The 21,951-nt window shown below is 41.1% G+C and overlaps 1 protein-coding gene across 3 annotated transcripts in view; it reads left to right on the top strand.

Moving 5' to 3' along the window:
• Positions 1-20,388, top strand: part of LOC137789468 (adenosine kinase-like) — a 97,786-nt gene extending 77,398 nt beyond the window's left edge. For all 3 annotated transcript variants that reach the window (XM_068583094.1, XM_068583093.1, XM_068583095.1), the window contains 4 exons: positions 8,887-8,922; positions 12,699-12,813; positions 18,999-19,085; positions 19,416-20,388. In XM_068583094.1, coding sequence (XP_068439195.1) covers positions 8,887-8,922; positions 12,699-12,813; positions 18,999-19,085; positions 19,416-19,540 — 363 coding nt within the window. In that variant the 3' untranslated portion in view covers positions 19,541-20,388. The remainder of the gene's footprint in view (positions 1-8,886; positions 8,923-12,698; positions 12,814-18,998; positions 19,086-19,415) is intronic.
• Positions 20,389-21,951: the final 1,563 nt, after the last annotated feature.

Genomic DNA, 21,951 nt, shown 5'->3' with positions numbered 1-21,951 from the left:
CATACCTAGCTAAAGTTTTTTATACCATTACTAGCATTAGTAGCATAAAATTGAGCAAGGGAGCATTGTATTGCTTATGAATTCAGCTCTTGAATTTGCAAAGGGAGGCTTGTGTTATTTCCTCCTTCAAAAGTTAAACAGCCTCACTTAACAGGGTCACAGCGCAAAAAGGTTATGAACCACTACTCGATCAAATGAAGTGACACTACAAGATGCTGCAACTGCTTCAGTGAAACTGTTCTTATGTGTCTAGAGGACGAGAGGATTCAGTATGGAAGAAGAGTGATCTCTCCAACATTCCTCTGTTTTTCCTGGCCTGTCTGTTTGCGAGTCATGGTACTTTGGGAGCCAGCATGGCTCCACCGGAGGAGTCCGACTAACCACTGTAATTGTGCCGTGCCGAAGCCGCCTTCCCCAGCCCTGGAATTGAACCATGAAATATTCGAAAATGCCTGGGTTAAGAGAGGGGGGGTCTTTGGCAGTGCAACGTGAAATGTGAGACCATGGAGCATCTTTAACAAGGAGGCGGATAGAAAGCCAGCCAGCCTGGCAGTCGGGCGGCCAGGGCACACGGCGGAGTCCTCTGAAGGAGAATAATTATGGATGTAAGAGGAGATATTGCGCTGGGAGCAGATCAATAGTGCCCACGTTCTGCTGAAGCTGAGGCCAGTGTATTTCTGTCACAGCAGGAGAGAGTGCAGGATATCAGCTTGTTGCTGGAGAGATTCGCAAAAGTTTGAACACCGGCGGGCTTCCCAGTCGCCTTGCAGCACTCATGCCTGTCCTCCCCCCCCAAATCACTGCTGCTATGAGTGTGGCTGGTTGTTCCCTCCCCATCTCCAATCCTCTTATCCTCACAGAGTTGGCAGGAGGACTGGCCTTTGTCTACTCATGATTGTATTCCCACAGTCCAGGCTATACAGTCATGTTTTCCAGTGTTGTTTGGAGATCTCTCCCAATTTCTCCCAATTGTACTGAGTTTAGAAAACTCAGTACAAGAAAGGGACAAAGACATAATGACCAAGCGTAATATATCCAGCTGCAATACCAAATTCATTTGCTTCATCCTATGGATAATAAAACCTGTGGGCTTTTTTTTTCGGAAATGTTGCACGTCTCAATTTGCACGTCGCTCCCACTTGCACTGAATGAAATCATTGTTTTTTTCTGATTTATTGTGGCTTTTTAGATTGCGTCATGCAAGTACTGCCATGGTGTTGTTTCGCTCTCCATGCAACATCTATCACATGTTAGCTATGTGCATAAATGTGAAATGATTAAAAGTCCTTGTTGAATGGCCCCTGCCCTCCATGTAGCTTTTCATTTGGCAAATGGTCATCTTATGCCACATCAACACGTTGGAAATCATCTCAATTTTTCTATGGCCAATTTATTCAGACAAAGCTCTCATGTCGCTTGTGCACACAAATGGTTCAAATTATTCTAAGAGCTTTTTTCTCGCTCTCTGGGTTTTTCATTGTTTGAAGCATGCAAGTCCCTCCAGAGCAGATCTTTGTTTCTCATTAGGGGGTAAATAGAGCAGGCCAAATGCCCATATGTTTATTATACACAGGAGGCATGGTCACCGTTCTCAACTGTTCACTGCAGAAAAGGAGCAGTATGCTTTCTTGACCTTTTGTTTGCAACGCCTGCAACCAAATGTCTGTTGTATTATTCTGGATAATAAGCTTCCAAAAATGTAACCTCATCAAAAGTTTTTACAGCAGACTTTTCAATAAAGACTCTTTTACTCAAGTGAAAAATAAACATACAATCATCGCTGTTAACACAATGAAACATCTGCAACAATAACAAATATGTATGTACTCATACAAAACAGAGGAAAAACAAGACAATAACCACATTGAATGACTCGAACATGATCGAAGCAATTAACAGTCACTGAAAACTAGGTTTCAAATCTTGTATTTCACAATAATACTTTGTGATGAAATTAACAACGATCAAACTATAAGTCCGATTTGACTTGCACTGTTGGGAATTCTGATTTATTTGCTTTCTGATTGGTGCGTTTTTCTTATAATCAGATAAACAAGTCCAGGCAGAGCAAAAATATCATTTTTCTTCATGTAAAAAACAGCACTGTAATAACTTTTCCAGCTGATAGTGTATTTATGTACAGAGGGCATTGAGAGAACTAACAATTCTCCCACTCGCTGTTGAACCCAAACACATGCTGGAATCAAGATTGCAATTCAGTTGCTTTTATATGCGTGGCGAAAAAAAACAATAATCTTCTAACTGTGAAGACCTGGATCCTGAAAAATTCAATCAGTTGGACCTTGACCAAACACATTGCCAGACAATCAATACAACTTTAAACTGAGGCAAAAGTAAGCTCAGCTTGTCGAGCATTCCCGTTCATCCACCATCTTTCCTTTATCCACTGCCGTTCCTTGAGAGACGGCCAGTCTCTGGCAGTCTGACGTTGTGCGTTGACCCCTTGTTACAGCCCAGAGGTGAGATGTGTGATAGAGGCCCTCACTGCTGATAAGGCCATCAGGCTGATAACTAACTCCCCTTAGCACAAAGCTGCTACTGCCGCTGCCACAGCTTCCATTAGCCCCACCAGACCGGCTGAATGTCTGCCTGTTCCCTCCTGCTCTATCTGAGGTCACATCCTCTGTTCGGAGCCCCTTATGCAAACCTTGCTTTCCCCGTGCTGAGATTGCTATCAGCGGAGATATTTATGTACTGCACATGTTTCCGATTGTTTAACCTTTGGACCTGTGCTGTAGGTGCTGCTGTCGTCCCAGTGGGCTCACTAAGAGACCTCTCTCCTGTCCTTGTAGGCAGACCGAGATAGTCAGGAGCAAAGGCTGTTGCTAAAAGTGCGTAATGGACTGGCAGGAAAGGGCACTGTTGAAATTGGTCACATAAAAGCTTAAGTCAACTCCGCACCTGCTTTCAAGTTTGTACAAATTTCATCCAAATGGATTTGAAGGGAAACGTTCAACCACATTATTTTTAGTTATTTCCTTGATTCTGGTTCAACTATCGCAGTGAAAAAGAGGCCAGACCGGGCTGAATGCTTCCGCCTGTGGTGTTGCTGCTGGCAGCTTTCTGGAGAACCACTGCTACAAACAACTTCACACTCGATGCTGCGCTTCCTTGTGTCATCAGCAAGATGATGCCTGCCATAACATACAGGGGTTGCGTCACAAAGACAAGTCACGGCTACTAGAAACAGCAGTGAAATACACTCTGGTTCACGTGAAAAAAACACCAGGGTCAGACTTGACCACAGGCAACCCTGGGGCCCCCAACTGAAAGGGCCCCAAAAAAGCTGTAGATGTATGATGTTGTTTCGTAAGGGACAAAATGTAGTCATGTCAATCTTCCCTGAAATAAAAAAAAAAAGGCAACGCAATTTAAAAAAAAAAAAAGGATATTTCTTACTGTATTTCTACTGCAGAGGATAGAGAAAAAACTAGTGTTGTGATACATTTACCCAATAAAGGGACTCACAAAGTATATAATAATCAAAATTTGCAAAACAATTGTAAACAATTTGTAAGTGATTTCAACCACAGACAGGCAGGATCGGCTTAGTAGTTATTTTGCTGGTGGCTACGTAATTACTTTTATAAGTTAGTATGTTAGTTTATGAGTTAGTATGACAAAAACACACACAATTTGAGTTGCAATGGCAGAGTGATGTTTTCCTCTGTATGCTATACACTCGGGCTTGTGGACTGCAGAAAAATGAAGAAAAGTTTGTTGTGAAGTTCTCCAGCATTTGAGTAGCGCAACATTATGCAGACTATGTATTCATAATACAGAGCTATTCAGCCTTCAAACATATTTAGTTTTAATGTACGTTAACCGTAAGTGTGCACGGTGCAGCTGTAGTATGTTGGAAACAATATACAAAACATTTAAATGTAATTTGAATGAATTATTCAACAGATATTCAACTTTAATGGATTTGGAAGTGACATTGCAGTTTACAACAGTGCATTATATAATGAACACATCCTGAGGCGAGCAGAGAGGTTTGACAGAAGTTGAAAATGAATACCGTCTTATGCACCACAGACGGTATTATTGTTAATGTAAATGCTCTATCTCACAACACTACACCATCTGGTGAACAGCGGACAAAGTTAAAGTAGAGCGAGAAATAATGGAATTATTTAGAAATTAAAAACTCTGGATTGCCAGCAGGTGTTTCCTGCTGCTTTGCTGTCTTTCCTTCAAGACATTAGAGAAACACTGATAAAGAGACAGATTTAACGTAAAACATTTTGGGAGTGATAGGAAGTCCTCATTTGGAATCCGGCTCAACAGTCTGTGCTTGGCAGATGTAAATCACAAACACCCTGTACGATACACCCCCATGGATGGAAATAGCTAGTTGGAGATGAAACACGCCACTTAATGGCTCGGTAAAAACTAAGGTAAAATGCCATCAGTTGTTGTTGAGTAAATTCCCAGGGGCAGTAAAAGCAACTCCTGCTTCTCTGGAGTGTGTTGCTGCGTGTGTATTCACCCTCGTGTTTGTGGCATGTCATGCTTGAGCGGGATTGCTGCATTCTCCTGGGAGCTACAGGAGTGCTCAGTACAGGTGATTTATTCCTCCTAATCTGTCCTGCACAGTAGCAGGCGGCCGCCTTCCCTCCACCCAGCATGAGCGAGGCGCTATCAGCTTGGATGATCATATTAATAGTCACCTGCGGTCGTTATCGGCGCACATATCTTTGACGTGGCGGCTTCCCGTTCGGCGGAACCTGGACTCATGCCGGGGGGCTGATGGCCCCGACATCCAAGAGAAGTCATCTTTGTGACCCCGAAGCCAAGTCAAGGGCACTAACGATCCCCACCGATGCCGTCGCCTTGATTAGTTATTCACTCTCCGCCCCCACCCATCACCCTGTAATGTATGCTGCTGTAATCTGACTGGAAACGCTTGAGTTGGATGCCAGATGTTGTTTTCACTGTGCATTTACGGAAGCCGCTTGACTCGCTTCAGTGATGTCTTCTTACGCTTGCATGCAGGGAATGAGGACGTTGTCGTCTGCCACGATCGTGTGTAAATAATACTACACAAGTATTGATAATTGGCTGAAATATTTGAGATGTCATGACCCCGTCATGTACAGTTCAGTTTGACAGGTTTTTACAAGGTGATCTGTCCAGTTTGCCGACCATGCGCCAGCTAGCGCAGTATGAAGTCAATTCTACCGTTGTGGGAGTCAGTTCTCCATTAAATGGTTGTAAGCATGAAACTCGGAGGTCTTTGACATGAACATGTATTGAAATGCCCAGAAATGAAGAAGAAAACAGGGATGTTGTTGTAAATAACTTGTCAGAGCTGCACCCTTCTTTGTATCTCATCCCCCCCACACACAATGTCAAATACAATTCAATTTCTGCCTCGGCATCAGCTCGGGGTAACACGGTCAAGCAAATGCCTATTTTCTGAATGGCCTTGGGGAGTTATGCTTTTCAGCTTATCAGCTTTTATTAACCTTAGCACTGAGGTTTGCTCTTTGATTTAGATTCTTTGGGAAACACCGAAATTGGATTTCTTGTTTTTTTTTCTTCTTGTTTTTTCTCGAGTCTCACTCCTGCTGTGACATATGCTCAACAGCTTGTTTCACAGAGGAGGAAAAACTAAACGATTGCTTTGGTTTGTAACTGGCAAGATTGTACCATGAGCCAATAACAACTTCTCTGATTTAATTTATTCATTTTTCGTTCAGGTGTCCTCATCCACTCTGGCGCTTTAAGAGCACGTCTGCATTAAACGTTATGGCCAGGAGGAAACGTCTGTCATCGGCTGCAGAGCAGCAAAGTGGACAGGGCCATGGCATTTGAAATGTTTTTTTTTCGTTGTTTAAGATGAATGACCAGAGTTACTCAACATGCAATGGGGAAATGTAACAATAGGGTTGGATTATCATTATGTTATCCGGAGCCCCGAATGCCCACTTTACTCCACTGTTTGTGACAAGGTATTATGTAACAACACGCATAGTTGTTGCGTAGATGATTAGGTCCATACAGCATGCGTAACTTCAGAGAGAATACCCACATGCTATGGCTGCACAGACCATGCCTGCTAGACGCCTGTCACATACAGTGTGAAGGAAAACAAAATGTGAAGCTTTTTGAGAACTGCCCTTTGCATGAAGTGTGTATTCCTTCTTTCATTTTGCTTGGCAAGAAATTGTAGACTCCCACTACCCTGACTGGGCTCTGGATTATTAGCTTAAGCTCTCTAAAAATATCCCTTTGACTGTTTAAGCCTCTGACAGCAGCAACATCTCACACATTCTGATAGCTTTATACTAACGATGGCTGCAGAGGGCTCATGCACTCAGCCCGCCTTGTTATCGTTTACCTTGTTTGCCCGAGGAGGAAAAGGAGGAGAATTTACGGGGCCTCCCGAAATCTGCGACAGTCCACTCTCCTTTTCGGAATGAGACTCAGAGCGGATCATCAAAGGCGAGCATGCAATCGCGGCAATCTCCGAACAAACAAGATGCTTTTTTGAGCACGAGAGGATTTTGCCCAGATGTCACTCGAAGCACTTGTCATTGTTGCGACAGCTGTAGAAGCACATGGACCGCCATTTGAAAAGCGTCTACCACAACATACCAAAACAGCACACGTCAGATTTGAAACATACACAGCCTGAAACATAAGATTTTTGAATATTAATGGTGTAAACCCCTTAAGAAATTCTTACTTTTATTGCCTATGATATCAGTTTTATTGACTTGCCTGTATAGCCCCGGTAATTGCATATTTACCACCATACAGTATTTATCATGCCAATACATTAAAATATTAGCTTTAGCTAAGCTGATAGTAACAAATATTTTTGATGGTGGAATTCATAACGGCTCATAGAAATTAATAAATTCCTAAAAGGGATTACGCTGTACACATGTGACTCATAGACATCGCTTCAATTATCTTTTCTTCTAACACCCACACTCTCTCCAAAGGCTTTTCTTACAAATATTATAGCTGCTAACTAGAGAGAGACGGAGGGTGAGATAGAGGCATGTGCCGCTCAACAGCACCATCGTTAATCCTTCATTCATGTCTCTTTTTAAATGCTTCCAGTGGAATTATTGCTGTTTTGACAAGACATTTTCCAAGCAGCTCCTGTCTCTGTGAGAGGCCACATGCTCACTGGTGATGGAACCTTCCTGAGCAGAAAAGTCAATATGTGGTTGTAAATAAGTGAAAACAAATGTGAGACCTGAGCCTTCAATAGATTGGAAAAGGCAAAGGGAAGCGACAGACGACTCACCTTTCCTCATTATAGAACTGCTTCTTGACTACAGCGGCTAATTGACTAGCCTCTTCGCCCCTGTGTGTGTTGAAGGAGTAGAGATGGGTGATGAATTGACATATTGCTGGCGCTGGCTTGTTGATCCAAGCGAGGAGCCATGCAGCTTCCCTCCGGGGACCAGTAACCTTATTGTTCCGTGTCATCTCCTCCCCTTCTGTTTGAGGACCAGGTTGTCAACCTCTCCCCAAGGTCACGCAAATACCGGCCCCCTTTCTGTAGATAATTGGATTGTTTAGAATCATAGCATCAACTTATTGCCCCGTCTCGGGTCAAAAGTGGATTTAGTGCACGAGGTTGTCTGTCATGATTTGTGGCATCTTTCTAAAACGACAAGCAACAGCTTCTGTCACCAGTAGAAGGATGTTAGCAGTGTGTTTGTTTGTTTTTTGTTTTGGCCTACAAATCACATATTGGACATCACAGCGAACCATATTGCAAACCATGCTGGTCTGCTGGTAGGATTTTTGGATGTATTTTCCAAACTATTCCAGGCATACTTTTGCATAAAGCAATAGGGATGCACATTATACTGTAGCATTGTGGTGTTATATATATGTTCATACAATTTCAGGCACCCGTTGGCACAAGCACCCATTGATTAACAATAATCTTAAATTGATATTAAAAAAAAGCAATTGCCAAACTTGAAACGTGTTCCCAACTTTGAATTCACGCAAAGTTTCATAGTAAGCTGTTGGTCTCCATTCATTTTCATACAATTGGAAAATTAAATGGAAGATAATTTTGTATATTTGAACAGCTTCAAGTTATCTCGAAGATCAAAGTTTTGTTTTGTTTGGCGGCACCGATGGCAATATTCGGTAATTGCTGCTATGTTTTTCGGATATCACTTCCCAAAGATCCAATGATAACAGTGATGTTCTTGGGAATGTCATTAGTTCATGACACTTACTGTTTTAGTTCATGATACTGTTATCTCATTTGGCCACATAGATTGTCTCAACAAACATTTATTTAAATAAAAATCTAAAATTTAATTATAAAAATGATTACTTTCAGCAGGAATGTGGCGTTTACATGATATGTAGCTCAGGAGCAAAAACGTGCACGTCCTCTAAAAGTTCTCTCAAAGGGAAGGCATCGAGAGACAATACGGCAACAAGGAAAGGTTGAGTTTGAAGCGACAGGCCAAGACAACTTACTCATTCCTCCCTAAATCTGGCATGGGCTTTTAAAGTGCACCTGTTAGGAGACTAAAGAAAGATGGTAGGTGTTGAATGCCTGCAGTGTCGGGGATTCCCACAGACCAGCACATATTCACGGTTTCATGGCTGGAGGCTGACGCGGCGTTACCTCACGCTGCCGCGGTAAGACGAGATGAAGTGGGGCAATAGATTAAATGGGTGGGCTGCATGCCTATTAAATCAGGGGTTGGCAGAGCAACACTAACTCAGGTTACTTATTCTCAAGTGACACGGCCGCACAGGCAAGCGAGATGTCTTTACCTCACGTCTGGAGTGTGACATTGTGCTCTGTTTGTGACTCTGTAATTAATGAACTGCTCATTTGTGTGTGTGTTTTTTCCTCTTTTCTAGGAGGCGGCCACATTCGCCAAAGAGCTCGGCTTTGAGGTGAGTTGACCGGCAATTGTACACTAAACAGATCCTAAAGGTTTATTTTTTGCTGATAATGAAGTTCTTTTTGGACAGTGATTGATGTGCTATTATACTCTCCAGGCCTTGCAGCAGTTGCTATGGAAACCTGGCAGTCGTCATGGTTTCTTTGTTCAGCCAGCTCTCTGTTATGACGCACTCTGCTAGGTCTGCACCCAACATCGCCTACAGATGTTATTTATTGAATTTTGAAAAGCCTCTTGGGAAGCCGAGAAGTTGGGCATGGTTTCAAGCCCTTTCTCCGCGGGCTCGGGGCTCATCAGGTTGCCTGGTTAAAAAGCCTCCTCATTATCTTCATTGCACTCAGGGATGATACTGTATGTCTTCCCCTTCACTGCTGTGGCATTACACCACACTGAAGCACACTGTAGTCTTTTAATAACCAAATTACAGCCACCTGTGGTTTTAGATTATGGAAATGAAAATTACAGTGCTTGTTTTTCCCCATAGAATGTGCTTGAAAGTGGGTCTGCCTCTTACGTGTGAAATGAATGTTCCCTCGGTCTATTTTCTGCTTGTCTTTTGCATATTCCCCTCGCTGCTTTTTAAATGTGAAATCAAAAACACAAATAGCCGCCGTGTGTGTGTGTGTGTGTGTGTGTGTTTTTAAATGGGCTCAGGTATTTTAAGTGCCTTCTCTCTTTCAAAGGTAGAGCTGCCTTCAGTACGGCTCTGCTCTGTGTGAATAATTGTCATCCCGAATCACTAACGGTGTGATCAACGTGACTGGAATAGAAATGCAATCCTGATGGCAGTGACAGGTTTAAGAGAGGAGAAGGGATGAAGGCAGGAAAGGAAAGAGGGGGGGGGAGAGAGAGTGATGGAGGGGGCCTCACATGAAAAAAAAAACACAAAGGGCAAAGACTCTCCTCGTAGTCACAATTCTTTGACATTTTCCATGTCAATCTGATTTGCCAGAACACTCTAAAAATTGTATTGGATGAATGTGATTTCTCAGATAACATCAGTGGTGTGTGCACTGTAATTGCTGCATTTCTACATGGTTGTAGTTCAAAGAGTTTCTTCCCAGTGGCCTTTTCCTCCTTACTTTCTGATGACAATTTTACCCCCATTCTGTAGTTATACCATTACACAGTAGTTTCTAGAACTTTGTGAAGAGCAGGAAAGGACAATTGCAACATTGTAACATTATTGAAGTACTATTGTGACATTTCAACATTACTATTGTGAAAGTATTACTATTGTAACTTCTGTGACATTGTTTAAGTACATTGTTAAAGTACTATTGGAGGAAAGAAAAGTATTCCCACAGGATACTTTGAATGGGTGCAGAATAAGTGGTTTATAGAGTTGATATCAATTAAATTTGCATAACGAGGGATTTTTTTCTTTAATTACTCGAATATACAATAAATATAAAAATTGTGTAAAATCACAGCAAAAAAAATAAAAAATCATGCAAATAGTAGTTCAGCATCAGAGTTTTAGTGCAAGATCCACTCACTGGAGACATTCCTGAGCTTTCGGTCTCGTCCCATGGCTTTCATAAGCTGAAGGAGTTTGCTCAGTTGTCATGGAGATTGTTAAAGGATGGTCTCTTGCGTCGCATCCGACCACCTGTGGTCACGTGACCAAAATTCAAACTGTCTCCATGACAACTGAGCAAGCTCCATCCTCCGAGGCGTCGAGAGACGCGGTAGAAAGCTCCAGAAAATGTCCAGTAAGTGGATTGATGTTATGCTAAGAATCTTTCATCAGATCACATTGTTGTATTCAATGAGCTGACTTATTGTTATTATTATTATTATTATTATTATTATTATTATTATTATTATTATTATTATTATTATAGTAGTATCTATCAATTAATCAAACAGACTTTTGTAAAATTATAACACAAGTTAATGATATCATCAATAATATGATATTTATATGATGATTTATTTGATAATTATCACCCTGTTGTACAAATAATTGTTCATTTTATTACGGTCAGAGACCCAGTGTACAGAAGTATGACTTTAAAAGGCATTGAGTTTAATTAAAATGTATTTGAAGTCCAGTTAATTGGTCATTGTGTCACTTTTGAGTGATACTATAAATGGATTTTCTATTAGCAGCTCACCAGTTGTCAATATCTGACATGATGCACTATTAATGTATTCTGAAACACTGTTATGATTACGTTATGGATGACTAACAAAAATGACAGCGGCACTTCTTTGGTGTGAATGTGAGATAAAAAGCTTTTCCCTTCCAAAACGGCAATCGGCAGATCTGAGCACAGTGTCCTGATTGTGATCTGTTTCCTTTAAATGCTCAAAGAACTATCTACATGGCAGCTCTGATTGAATCTTTAGCTGGCACTGTTTGTCAAACAGCCTTCAGAGGAGATGATCACTTTCTCACTGGCTTCAACACAGAAACACAATTTAACACCCTTGTGAAGCTTTTATATTTCACGCCCTGTTGATTTATGTCTGATCAATTGCCGTCACAATTGTAAATATTGCGGTAAACTCAATTGACCGTATAATTTGTCGATTCATTTGTTTGGCACTCGCGTTATTTTTCTGCTTCCTTAGCCGTCGGAACTTGTCAGGTGTGTGTTTCCTCTGGGCCAAATGGAGGAAATTGTGTCTGTGCGTGTTTATGTGTGGGTAGCTTACCCTACCAACTCTGGCCCTGAGAACCTTTTAGCTCCTAAACTTGAGTCTAGTGCCTTTTTTTATGTCGGTGAACATAAAACCAAAGGGTGACAATGTGCTGAAGCCTTGTGTGGTTTTGCATTCAGTGTCTGGAGGAGTGCTTGTGGTTTCATCCAGTCACAGTGACAAATTACCCTTTTCTCTTTTTTTTTTTCACCATCGCCTGCTAACAGCCACTGTATTAACCTCACCATTAGCACTTACTTAGAGTGTTACACCCATTTTTCCTCAGCTCAGGGTCTCACCGGACCTCTCAGGGCTGATTAAAGGACATTTGGGAGGCATTTAGAGGTGTAAAAGCTCATTGGTTTGAGTGAGCCAGTGTGGCTGGTATTGGGTTGGAGCCTATCTCTGATTACTCTTATAACCACAGTATTTGATCGCCCTGAAGGTGCTCGAGTGTTAGCTTTGACACAGATGCTAGTGGCATCTACGACCCTTAATGCCAGCTACGGAAAAGCAGAGTCCACCCCGCTCCGAGGCGGCGATAAAGACATTCCACCTGCTCATAGTACATCATGATGAGTTAATAATAAAGTAGCACTGACAGGTGTGGGTTTTTTTTATTTTTTTTATCCCTCTCATGATCAAAGGCAAGCACTCCGGAGAGTTCTGTCGTCTCCAGGCGAGAATATCCATTCTGTGCAGATGCTGAGAGAGAGATGGCCTGTTTCAGGAAGAGAATGATACAGTACACGCACCACCTATCCCTTCAGCTCAGAAGTACCTTTATCTGACAACAGCATATCTTCACATGCCTAATTCCATCTCACTTAGGGAATATGACATTCTAATATTTTAAAGCTCTCCTGTAGCTGCATGGAAACATCATCGAGCGCTCCTATTGATCTTTCTTGAAGCATTTTTATAGCCCATCTGGTTTTATTATCGCTTGATCCGTCAGGCAAGATTGGGAGAAGAAAAAAAAAAAATCTGACCCCTCTCAGTCACAGTTGCGATCTGTGATTAAGTCCTGGGAAATTGCTCTTCACAATGCATCCATTCAACTCCACACACTCACCTAGTAGTTTGATGTTGTTTTGTTTGTTTGTTTTTCTTATACAGACAGATGACATTGCGGAGATTGCAAAGAAGACCCAAAATCTGCCAAAGGAGAATACGAAAAGGCAGCGAGTGGTGGTCTTCACACAGGGCAAGGAGGACACTGTTGCAACTGTTGGTAAGACATTTTTGTTTTTTTTGTTTTTTTGTCTGCTTATCTACACCTATTTCCACTGAAGTACTACTCCAAGCAGTCCCAACTTTGGCCCCTTTTGCAAATCTTTACCCTTCATTTAAACCTCATATCTCAAAACTGCAGAACGCAGCCTCAAATAGATGGTAGATCAGTGACTGAAGAAAGCCGAATACTATCAGTAATTTCTTTGAAGTCAACCTGAAATATTGACACCAGATGTAAAAAAAAAAAAAGAATGCTTGCACTACGTTCTGTCATTTCAGAGCATAAAAGAAGTGTGGGGGATGCAGAGAGCAGGCATTGATTTGTGAAGTACTTCTAACTTTGTCTTGGACAGACTCCAGGCCAGTCCTCAGCAATTTTGATACTTTTACTCTTACATCCCGCCCTCTTTTTTTTTTTTTTCTTCCTGCAAAATGCTGGCGGAGTGGCCTCGAGGAGAGGTGGACAATGTTGGTCCTCAAATCAATCCAATCTTCTTTGATTCTGAGCATATTTCGTTGGTGGGACATTAAAAGGCATTGTCATCGTAAACCAAGCAGGGCTTTGCACGTTGAAGCGGTGTGAGGAGCGAAGATAGTTTCCGTTTACTGCTAGGAGGCTTTGCCCCTGTTTGAAGCCACAGGATGTCTCTCATAGTTGCCCTTGCAGTTCAGAGTATTTAGCACGGGGAGAGCTGGCCTCAGGTAAAGACTCCAACGTAGCGCTCATCACTGGGGACTGCAGAGCAGTAAGCTACGGCAGGACTGTTAGCACTGCAGGACACTGTCTTCACATGCGGCCGCTGTCTTCAATTTCATGCGGCTGGCCAGAGTTTTTAGGTACTGAAGCTTTGCTCAGTTTGTCAACGATGGCATGGTTAATCATGACTTTTCTGTATTTATATCTTTATTGTATTTTTCTTTTCATTGTCTGTATAGTCTGCTGCCTTTTTGGCCAGGATTCTCAAGAGACTGTCTTGGTTTTTAATAAAGGTTAAAGTGGCTCTAATCAATATGTTTTCCATTAGCAATGGATAAAATAGCTGTGTGCAATCTGAAAAAGGAACCTACAGAACAACACAAGCAGGTTTTTAATTGTTTAACTCATTGTTCTGGTTTTATGGTTTTACACCCCACGACTTTACAGTTTTCACTCTCATCACTTTAGCAATAGATTAGAAACTAGATGGTGAACAAAGTGGATTTTGTTGCTAAAGAGACAGATATTTTCCTCAAGAGCTGGTGCAGAACAAAATATGATCTAAAAAGGAGAGTGGTTATTGGACAATGGTGCATCAGGTGGATATTCATCCTTATTTCTCCGCACTAATTAAAAACATTTATCTTAATCAAGTACATTTTCACTCGCAAAGTAGAATTTCTGGAAGTACATTTCCTTTCATGAGAATTTGAAAAGAAATCTCTCGGCAGGAGCCCGACAGTGAAAAAGAAAAGGAATCAATCCATTGTGCTGGAGGTGATGGATAATTCCTGCCTGCTTCTCTCATTCCTCCTGCATGAAGACGGAGCTGTGTGCCGTTGTGAACTTTATATAAAATACATGATGAATGCAGGCGGGATGAAAGACAATGTGTTTCAGATGTCATCTACAAAGGCAAACATGATAAATGTCATTGACTGCGCTATCATTGCAGTGGAGCAGTTACAGTAGTAGGTGCAGCAGAGCCGTTGTGTGTGCACGCCCGTGTGTGAACATCGCTATTCATGCCAGCCAAATAAATGTCAATGTAAAAAGAGAATTAAAGATTTTCATTTCCCACAGGCGGTGCTCTAATAAACTTGATCTCTCATTTTGTTTGCAATTTGTCCTCCTGTCAGGATTTGATCATTTGCCAGCCTCTGCATGTCATGTTAAACCATTTTATAGTGATTAAGGACGGGAGAATGCCTCCCCCTGTGGTATAATTCTCCAAAAAAGAGATGTCAATTTGTTATTGTTCTTTTTTTTCTGCCCTTCATTCGGAGCCTTTCATCACACCACCGCTTCAAACGTGCCTTTTAAGAGATGGGAGCAGGGGAAATGGCCCTTTATTTAGCTGCCACTGACTCTGCTGAACTACACTGGGCTTTTGCTTATACACCCATTAAAGCAGTAATTAAGATCATTGTGCCCTGAACCTTAGCGGTGAGGAGATCTAATAAACGATCATTCAGCGGGGGTTGCCGCTCTAATCGCTGATAAGGACTTGATAAAGCCTGACTCTGCTCCTCGCCGAGTTTTAGGGCTCTCAAGGGGGCTAAGCAGGCAGATTTCAGCTTCAAAAAAAAAAAAAAAAAAGACCTGATCTATACATGTTAATCACACGGGCTAGACTGAGCAGGGAAAACTGTCCACAAGGCAAAAGGTTTGAAAGGTTTATTCTCCTTAAAGTTACAGTAGATTAAACAGAACGATTACAAAAACTACTGGAAGAAATCTTAGCCGTCTCTTTAAAAAGCGGGATGTTTATGTTCTGTAGTTCATAAAGGACAAAATCAATGAACATTCTGCACCATGAGAAAGAGCGCCTCTCTTTTTCCTTGGCATCTCAAGTTGAAGTGTTTTCTTTCATGTCTCTCTGAAAGGATATTGGTTGGCGATGATCTTTTGCCTGTGGTTACAGTAATTACAGGCATATGTATTTTCCTTTCTAACTCAATTCTGAACAAAGATGCTGGTTACGATAGGGAAACAGATTGAATGTCAACTTGCTCATAACCTGTCACGTTTGCCAAGAAAGCGGTAACGTTGTTTTCCTCTCTGAGGCTCAGAGTTTGGCTGAAATGCAACAGGAAACATTCCAGAAGAAGGTTTCTCACATGAAGATGTTGTACTTAAACTCTTCAGTTCTTTAGATCGTGCCTTTTCGCTTAACAGTCATGTGTAATTCCGAGTCATTTAGCGGCTCATGAATTAAAATCATGGATTGATTGCTTTACTTGTGTAGATGATAAAGTGTGACAGGATCAAAGTTAATTTCAATGATGTGCCAGCTTTTTCATCTACCTGCTTCCTGTCAAAGCAACAATAGTGAGCACTGGAACACAACCAAGTGGAGCATGTATTAATTTAGGAGTCAGAACAACCCTCCATATGCACATTTTCCAATAAAGAAGGGGTCGTCTTATTTGCATGTACAGTCGTTTCTAACAGGAGCATTTTCTCAGTCAGCGAATTGGCATTGTTGAAAAGAATAGCTAATAATAAAGCACTTAATTGATACTCATTTCAAAGAGACGCCTGTTGAAAGAATTTTTAAGTTTAATCACCACCATTCAAGAGTTGTAATGAGGGAATTATGAAGAGCGAATGAACAAAAGCACAATTATAGCTTACTCGAAGGAAATATTTTAATTCCTTCGAGCCTTTTTCTCAGTGTTTTTTTTTTTTTTTTGCATTGTTGCAAGGTTACCTGTCAAAGCCATACTACACTCCCACGCATTCACCACCAATCTGCTGCTTCACTCATTTTATTATCAAACTAAACTTTAGGAACAAGAATATGTTCGAGTTAAAAAAAAAAAGTACAGCAGAGTTTTATTGATTAAAAGTACTGTTGTACTGGTGTCATTACAGTGAACCGAGTTCAGCAAAGTGATGTTTTCAGACGTTGTCCGGGCCAGTAACAACAGAGTCTGAGTATTTTGGCAGGAGTTTTTTCTGTTATTGCCATTTCCATGACAGATTTTTACCAATGAGATCTTTGTTACTTGCGGTGGGGGGATTGTTGGACTGTAACTCGAGTTAACATGTCAGTCAAATTTAATAATTTGCATCCATGGGTTTATGTGAACTTTAGCCTCGCAGCAGAGAACAAACTTTAACTCCCTCCGTGGTGATAGAAGTCAGAGAAATATGGACGTCTGAGATAAAGAGCATTGAACATTCCCTTCTAGGTGCTGGAATTAAAATTCATACGTTCACATGTGCACTTTTTACTAAATTATTTTTTAACAATTTACTAAAACATAGTACTTTGAGTTACAGTAAATGTGCATGTGCATTTAAAGGATCCAAAAAAAATGTTTTAAATCCAAATCCAGAACTGTCGATTGCGACAACGTAGCGGTTGGTCTCACAGATTCAAAAGTATTTAATGAATTCTGACACCTCTGGGTGTCGCGTTATCACAAAGACGAGCTTCGTGTGAGAGTTTACCTGGTTGCAAACTGTGTTTCTTATAAGGCCTGACTCCTCCTTTGCATTTGCCGTAAACACGTTGACACCGTTATTTATATCTCATTTCTCCGGTCTAATGAACAGCAGAATCTTTGCTGAACAAGTGCCTCACCTCCAACCTTTAGAAGCATCTGGTTTTATAGCCGCAAAGTGCATCGCATAAGCCCGACCACGGCTAACTGTGGAATAAGTGACATAACTGTAATTTATTATTAGCACATTTTCCATTGCGGTTAATCGTTTCAAGAGGGAGGAGGATTCTCCGGCTTCATCTGTGGCATTAATTAAGCAAAGTCGTTATGCTGGTAATTAGCTGATCCTAAAAGGATTCTTGTCTTATTGTAATTCATTATCAAAGAGACAATCTCCTGCTTTCCTTTTAAAAAGGAAAGTGTCTCATTATAAAAACACAATCTAACTCTTTATCAGACACATCTCTGGTGCCTGACCTGTGATTCGGTCGTGTTCTGCTCCAAGATGTCATTTCCAACCGCAACTTCCCTCACAGTTGGTGTATTACAGTCATTTCCTTGACATCAGTTGTTGAGCATATGCTCTGCTACAGGTTGTGTATCTTTTGCCCTGTGGAACAAGAGCAAAAATGTATTCTGAAACTGATAAGGCAGGGGGTGTCTTATCTGCAGCACAGATATTCTGTGAGCCATTGTTAGATTAGCAGGGAGCCTCATTAAAGAACTTTTTGTAGTTGTTTTTTTCTCATGTTCTCCTTTAACTTCTAACCTCTTTTTTTCGCTCAATAAGAGGTCTGTCAGCCTCCTCGTGTTCCTTTTATCCACATGTCAGTCTTTTGTCTCCTGCACCTTTTTAAAGGTTCCACCAGAGCCCTCGGATTGTTTGAAGATTGTGTGTGTGGTTTAGATTGTTCTGACATAAGTTGCTGATTTAATGTCACTCTACACCTCGAGACTTTGTCATCTGGTAGATTTTTGTTTCTTCCCCCCTTCTCCTTTAAACTGAAGGTCCCTTTGAAGTGCATATGCTACTGATAATTGAAGCAATGTAGTCCACTGAAGATAATAAAGAGAGCCTCATTTAATGGGTTCTGTTTTTAACTAAAACTTACAGCAACGGCATTGTTTTTAATTTATCAGAAGATTCATTTGGAGATGAATATTTGCATTTGATCATTAATTTATTCCAACCACAGCAGCTTATTGCATTATTTTATCACTTAGTTTAACATTTAAATTACCTCTGTCACTTTTTGCTGTAACCATAGTTTAATTATCCATGTGTCTGCAATATTCACTGATGACAGCTTCTCAAAGGCTTGGATTTGGTTTCCAAAGATGTTTCTGATCTCTGGGTTTTGAACTGTTGAACATAGCAAACTATTTTTCAAATGTGCATCGTGCTCTGGGAGCGTGTCACAGTCATTATTCACCACTTTTTACTTTCACTTGTATTAATTTATAGTTACTTAAAAGAGAAGTCTACCGCCATGCTAGCAGCTCTGTGAGGCTGCTTTGAGCTAAATGCTTCTGTTTAGCAGGATTAATGTTCGACATCTTAGTCTTGTATGTTTCAGCGTGATCATAAATGCTAACTAGCTCTGAATGGCACTAAAGTATCGCCGAGGTGATGCTTTAACTTTATCATCAGCTTTAAATTTTTAAGGAGAATACAATTCATCCTGAGGACAATATGATCTGCACCACGTATGACAATCTATGCTAACGGTAGTTTCCTGTCCTATCAACACTTAATATTTAACTTCCTTGATGACTATCTTTGAGTTACTTTGCATTTATTATGTCGGTTTTTTTTTACAGGATAAGCAGTTCAGATAATAGAAATGGATGGATGTTTTTTATACTTTATTACTAAAAAAAAACACCCAAAAATGCTAAAGTGCTCAAATCATAACAAAACCTTGCTGTGGGAGATGGGCAATACATTTAAATATCAAGTAACAAAGAAATTATACAAAATAAACACACTGTTTTTCTGCTTTAATTAACAGCCCTCTTGTGTCCTGACCACAGGTGAGAAGGTGACCATGTTCCCCGTTTTGGACATCGACCAAAATGATATTGTGGACACTAACGGAGCCGGAGACGCCTTTGTGGGAGGTACGCCGTGAAAATCATCCTCGACACAGCTTGATTTCTGTGTACAATCCCAATTAACCTTTGATACTGGCCAACTATGTAACGTAATGCCTCCTGATCATGTGAGCGTGACATTAAGCCCGCTGTTTCCACTCTGTATGAGCTGATCACAGCGCAACATTCAACTGTCATCACTTGGGTCCCGTTGAGGATGAAACAGCAATGTCCTTTTTTCATTTATTTATTCAGAAACCATTATTACATGGCTCGAAGTAATGAAAACTGCTGCCCCGAACAATTTTGGAGATGATGGAGGGTTACAGGTTGACCTCTGCTTTTCTATTTACCCAGGATTCCTCTCTGCGTTGGTCCAAGAGGACGTGTTGGAGGAGTGCATCCGGGCCGGACACTACGCCGCCAACGTCATCATCAGACGGGTCGGATGCACCTTCCCAGAGAAGCCAGAATTTCACTGACGCGTCCGAGCACTGCATAAATGTCTGTTCCACAAGATACTTGTATATGTATGCTTCAGGATTTTATGTATTGTACATTTTTATTTTCTATTTACAAAGCATGGGACTAAGAGTTACAGGTTGAATATTTTATCAAGCTCGAAAAAAAACTACTCAAATGTTTGAATACAATTCAAGTGTGCTGGTATCAAGTATTGGAATAAAATGGGTATGTTTTAAAGGAGCATTCCACTGAAAATCTATAGTCTGAGCGTCAAAAACTGAATGAAAGGTGTAAATAAGCGTTGAAGTGTCTTTTCACAACACCACTATTGATCAAACACTTGAGGAAGTGAAAAGGCACGAGCGTTTGGATTCATGGTGGAGAAGTTGATTATCTTGCAGGATCTGTTTGAAAAATTCCTATATTGATGTGCCTCTGAAAAGTTTTTTCGTTTGCTCCTTTGTGAAGGACGGCAGCTGTCGTCGGACTCGATTCACAGAAGTTACAATCGATTCTGACGATGACCCGAAGTTGTTACGGGTCCACAGAAACTTCTCAAACCATTCCTGCTGCATAATCCGCTGTTGGTCCTAATGTTGAATATTTTCTAAAATGAAATTGTGATACTACTTTAATTACATGTAGTACATTTTCAGTTGAATATTCCTTTAATGTTCAGCTGGTATGCTGAAGAATCATACATAATACATAATCATCATACAAATAAAAACAATATCAAACTCACCTGACCAAGAGGATCCTATACTAAAACCAAAAGTAAGTTATCATTTATGAGATTTGTTTACCACAAGTAAAGTTTTTTTTTATTTTACACCCCAAAACTATAAAACAAAATGTAACAACAGAGTTTGTGTATTGCCCCATTATTTAATCAGCCAGAGGCTCCCTCATGCTAATCACTTTTGGACAGCTCAACAGCCTCCATTATGGAGGGTACTTTGGGGGGGCAGCCTGGTGTCCTGGCTCCGCTCAGTCACCCCCTACTTACGCTTGTTGGGTCCTAACTGGACTCTTGGGGTCTGCAGCTGCACTGCAGGGCTACAGGAGATCATTTTTCTCAGTTAAGGGATTAGTGGTTGCTCTTCGTGGCGATCATTAGAGGGACCTGAAAATTAGGCTGATCCCTCGCACCCAGCTGTGCGGTCGCTGGGGGGGTTGGAGAGGAGGATCAGAGGAGGCCCCTCCCCTCATACTGAGTGTGGGCCAGCAGAAGTGTCGGGCAGTGTCTCAAGTGTTTTGTGGAATACAATTCAACGTTCATCTGTTACACAAAGACGTGTGATTCAGAATAACATTTTGTTCCCCGAGAACAACCTGTTGCATCATATTTTTATTTTATTTTCGCTGAAGCGTCACACAAGGAATCCAGTTCTTACACTCCCTGGATGAGAACACTCCTTCCCATAATGAGGCATTGTTTATGCATGTATGCTAATCGAGGGCATCTTGGTGAGAACATTCTCCAGCCAAAATGTTATTAACAACTTTGAGGCACTTTTTTTCTTCTTTTTTTTTTCATCAGCATTTTTTAAGGTTTCACACAGATGCGCTTTGAAAAGGACCACATTTCTGATTGGGCAAGATCACACTCCATGGCAGCTGGTTCATTTGCTTCTCAAGATGACAGATGGCAAAACACAAACACAAAAAGAGGGAGCCATGATCAAGTAATGAGAATGCCTGCCACAATAAGGAAACTACTAAACATACTTTTCTCACTTTTCCTGGTAAACTTCTTGCGTCGCTCAATGAATACAAGAGGTTGAAAAACCAACATAAATGCAGTGCATTTAATTTACGTTTCACAATGCTATGCTATTTGTGTTCATAAGCTAGTGAGCCCAAGGATTTTAGAACATGTTTAATGCCCGTTTTATGGTGTCGCGGCAATATACAAAATCTCATTTAATTTACTGTTTACAGTTTAATCTGCTGTTAACGACTTTGAAGCAGGGGAGAGTGGGAACTTGACTTTGTGATATTTGCTTACAAAAGTGAGTTCACGACCAGAATATATTTTTGTTCTGAATGCAGGCAAAGGAGTAACTGGGGCCCTGGCCAGTGTTTTGCCCCGCAGATGGGCAGCAGTGTTTGTGAACACCAGTGTGGCAGTTGGCAGGGATCGAGGAGGGGGATGGGTAGATTGCAATGGCACATGCTCCAATTCAAATTATCCCTGGACCCATGCAGCAGTGGAGGACCTGCTGGGGCCCAGGGTGGCATTCATTATAACCAGACACAGGCAGGTTTGGTCAGTGCCTCCATCATGACACTAGTCCTAAACGCAAATACGAACCCCTTTTTACTCACATTGAACCCACTTTTATAGCAGAGCCTCAAGGAAATAACATGTTATTTATTCATGTTTGCCTCAAATTAACAGTGAGTAGAAGTAAATGTCAAGGAC

The sequence above is a fragment of the Clinocottus analis genome, unplaced genomic scaffold (genome assembly GCF_023055335.1).
Source record: "Clinocottus analis isolate CAN_PGR_092001 unplaced genomic scaffold, fCliAna1.0.p SCAF_19, whole genome shotgun sequence".
NCBI lineage: Eukaryota > Metazoa > Chordata > Actinopteri > Perciformes > Cottidae > Clinocottus > Clinocottus analis.
The sequence above is the reverse complement of the archived record's forward strand: the minus strand, read 5'-3'. Positions and strand labels throughout refer to the sequence as shown.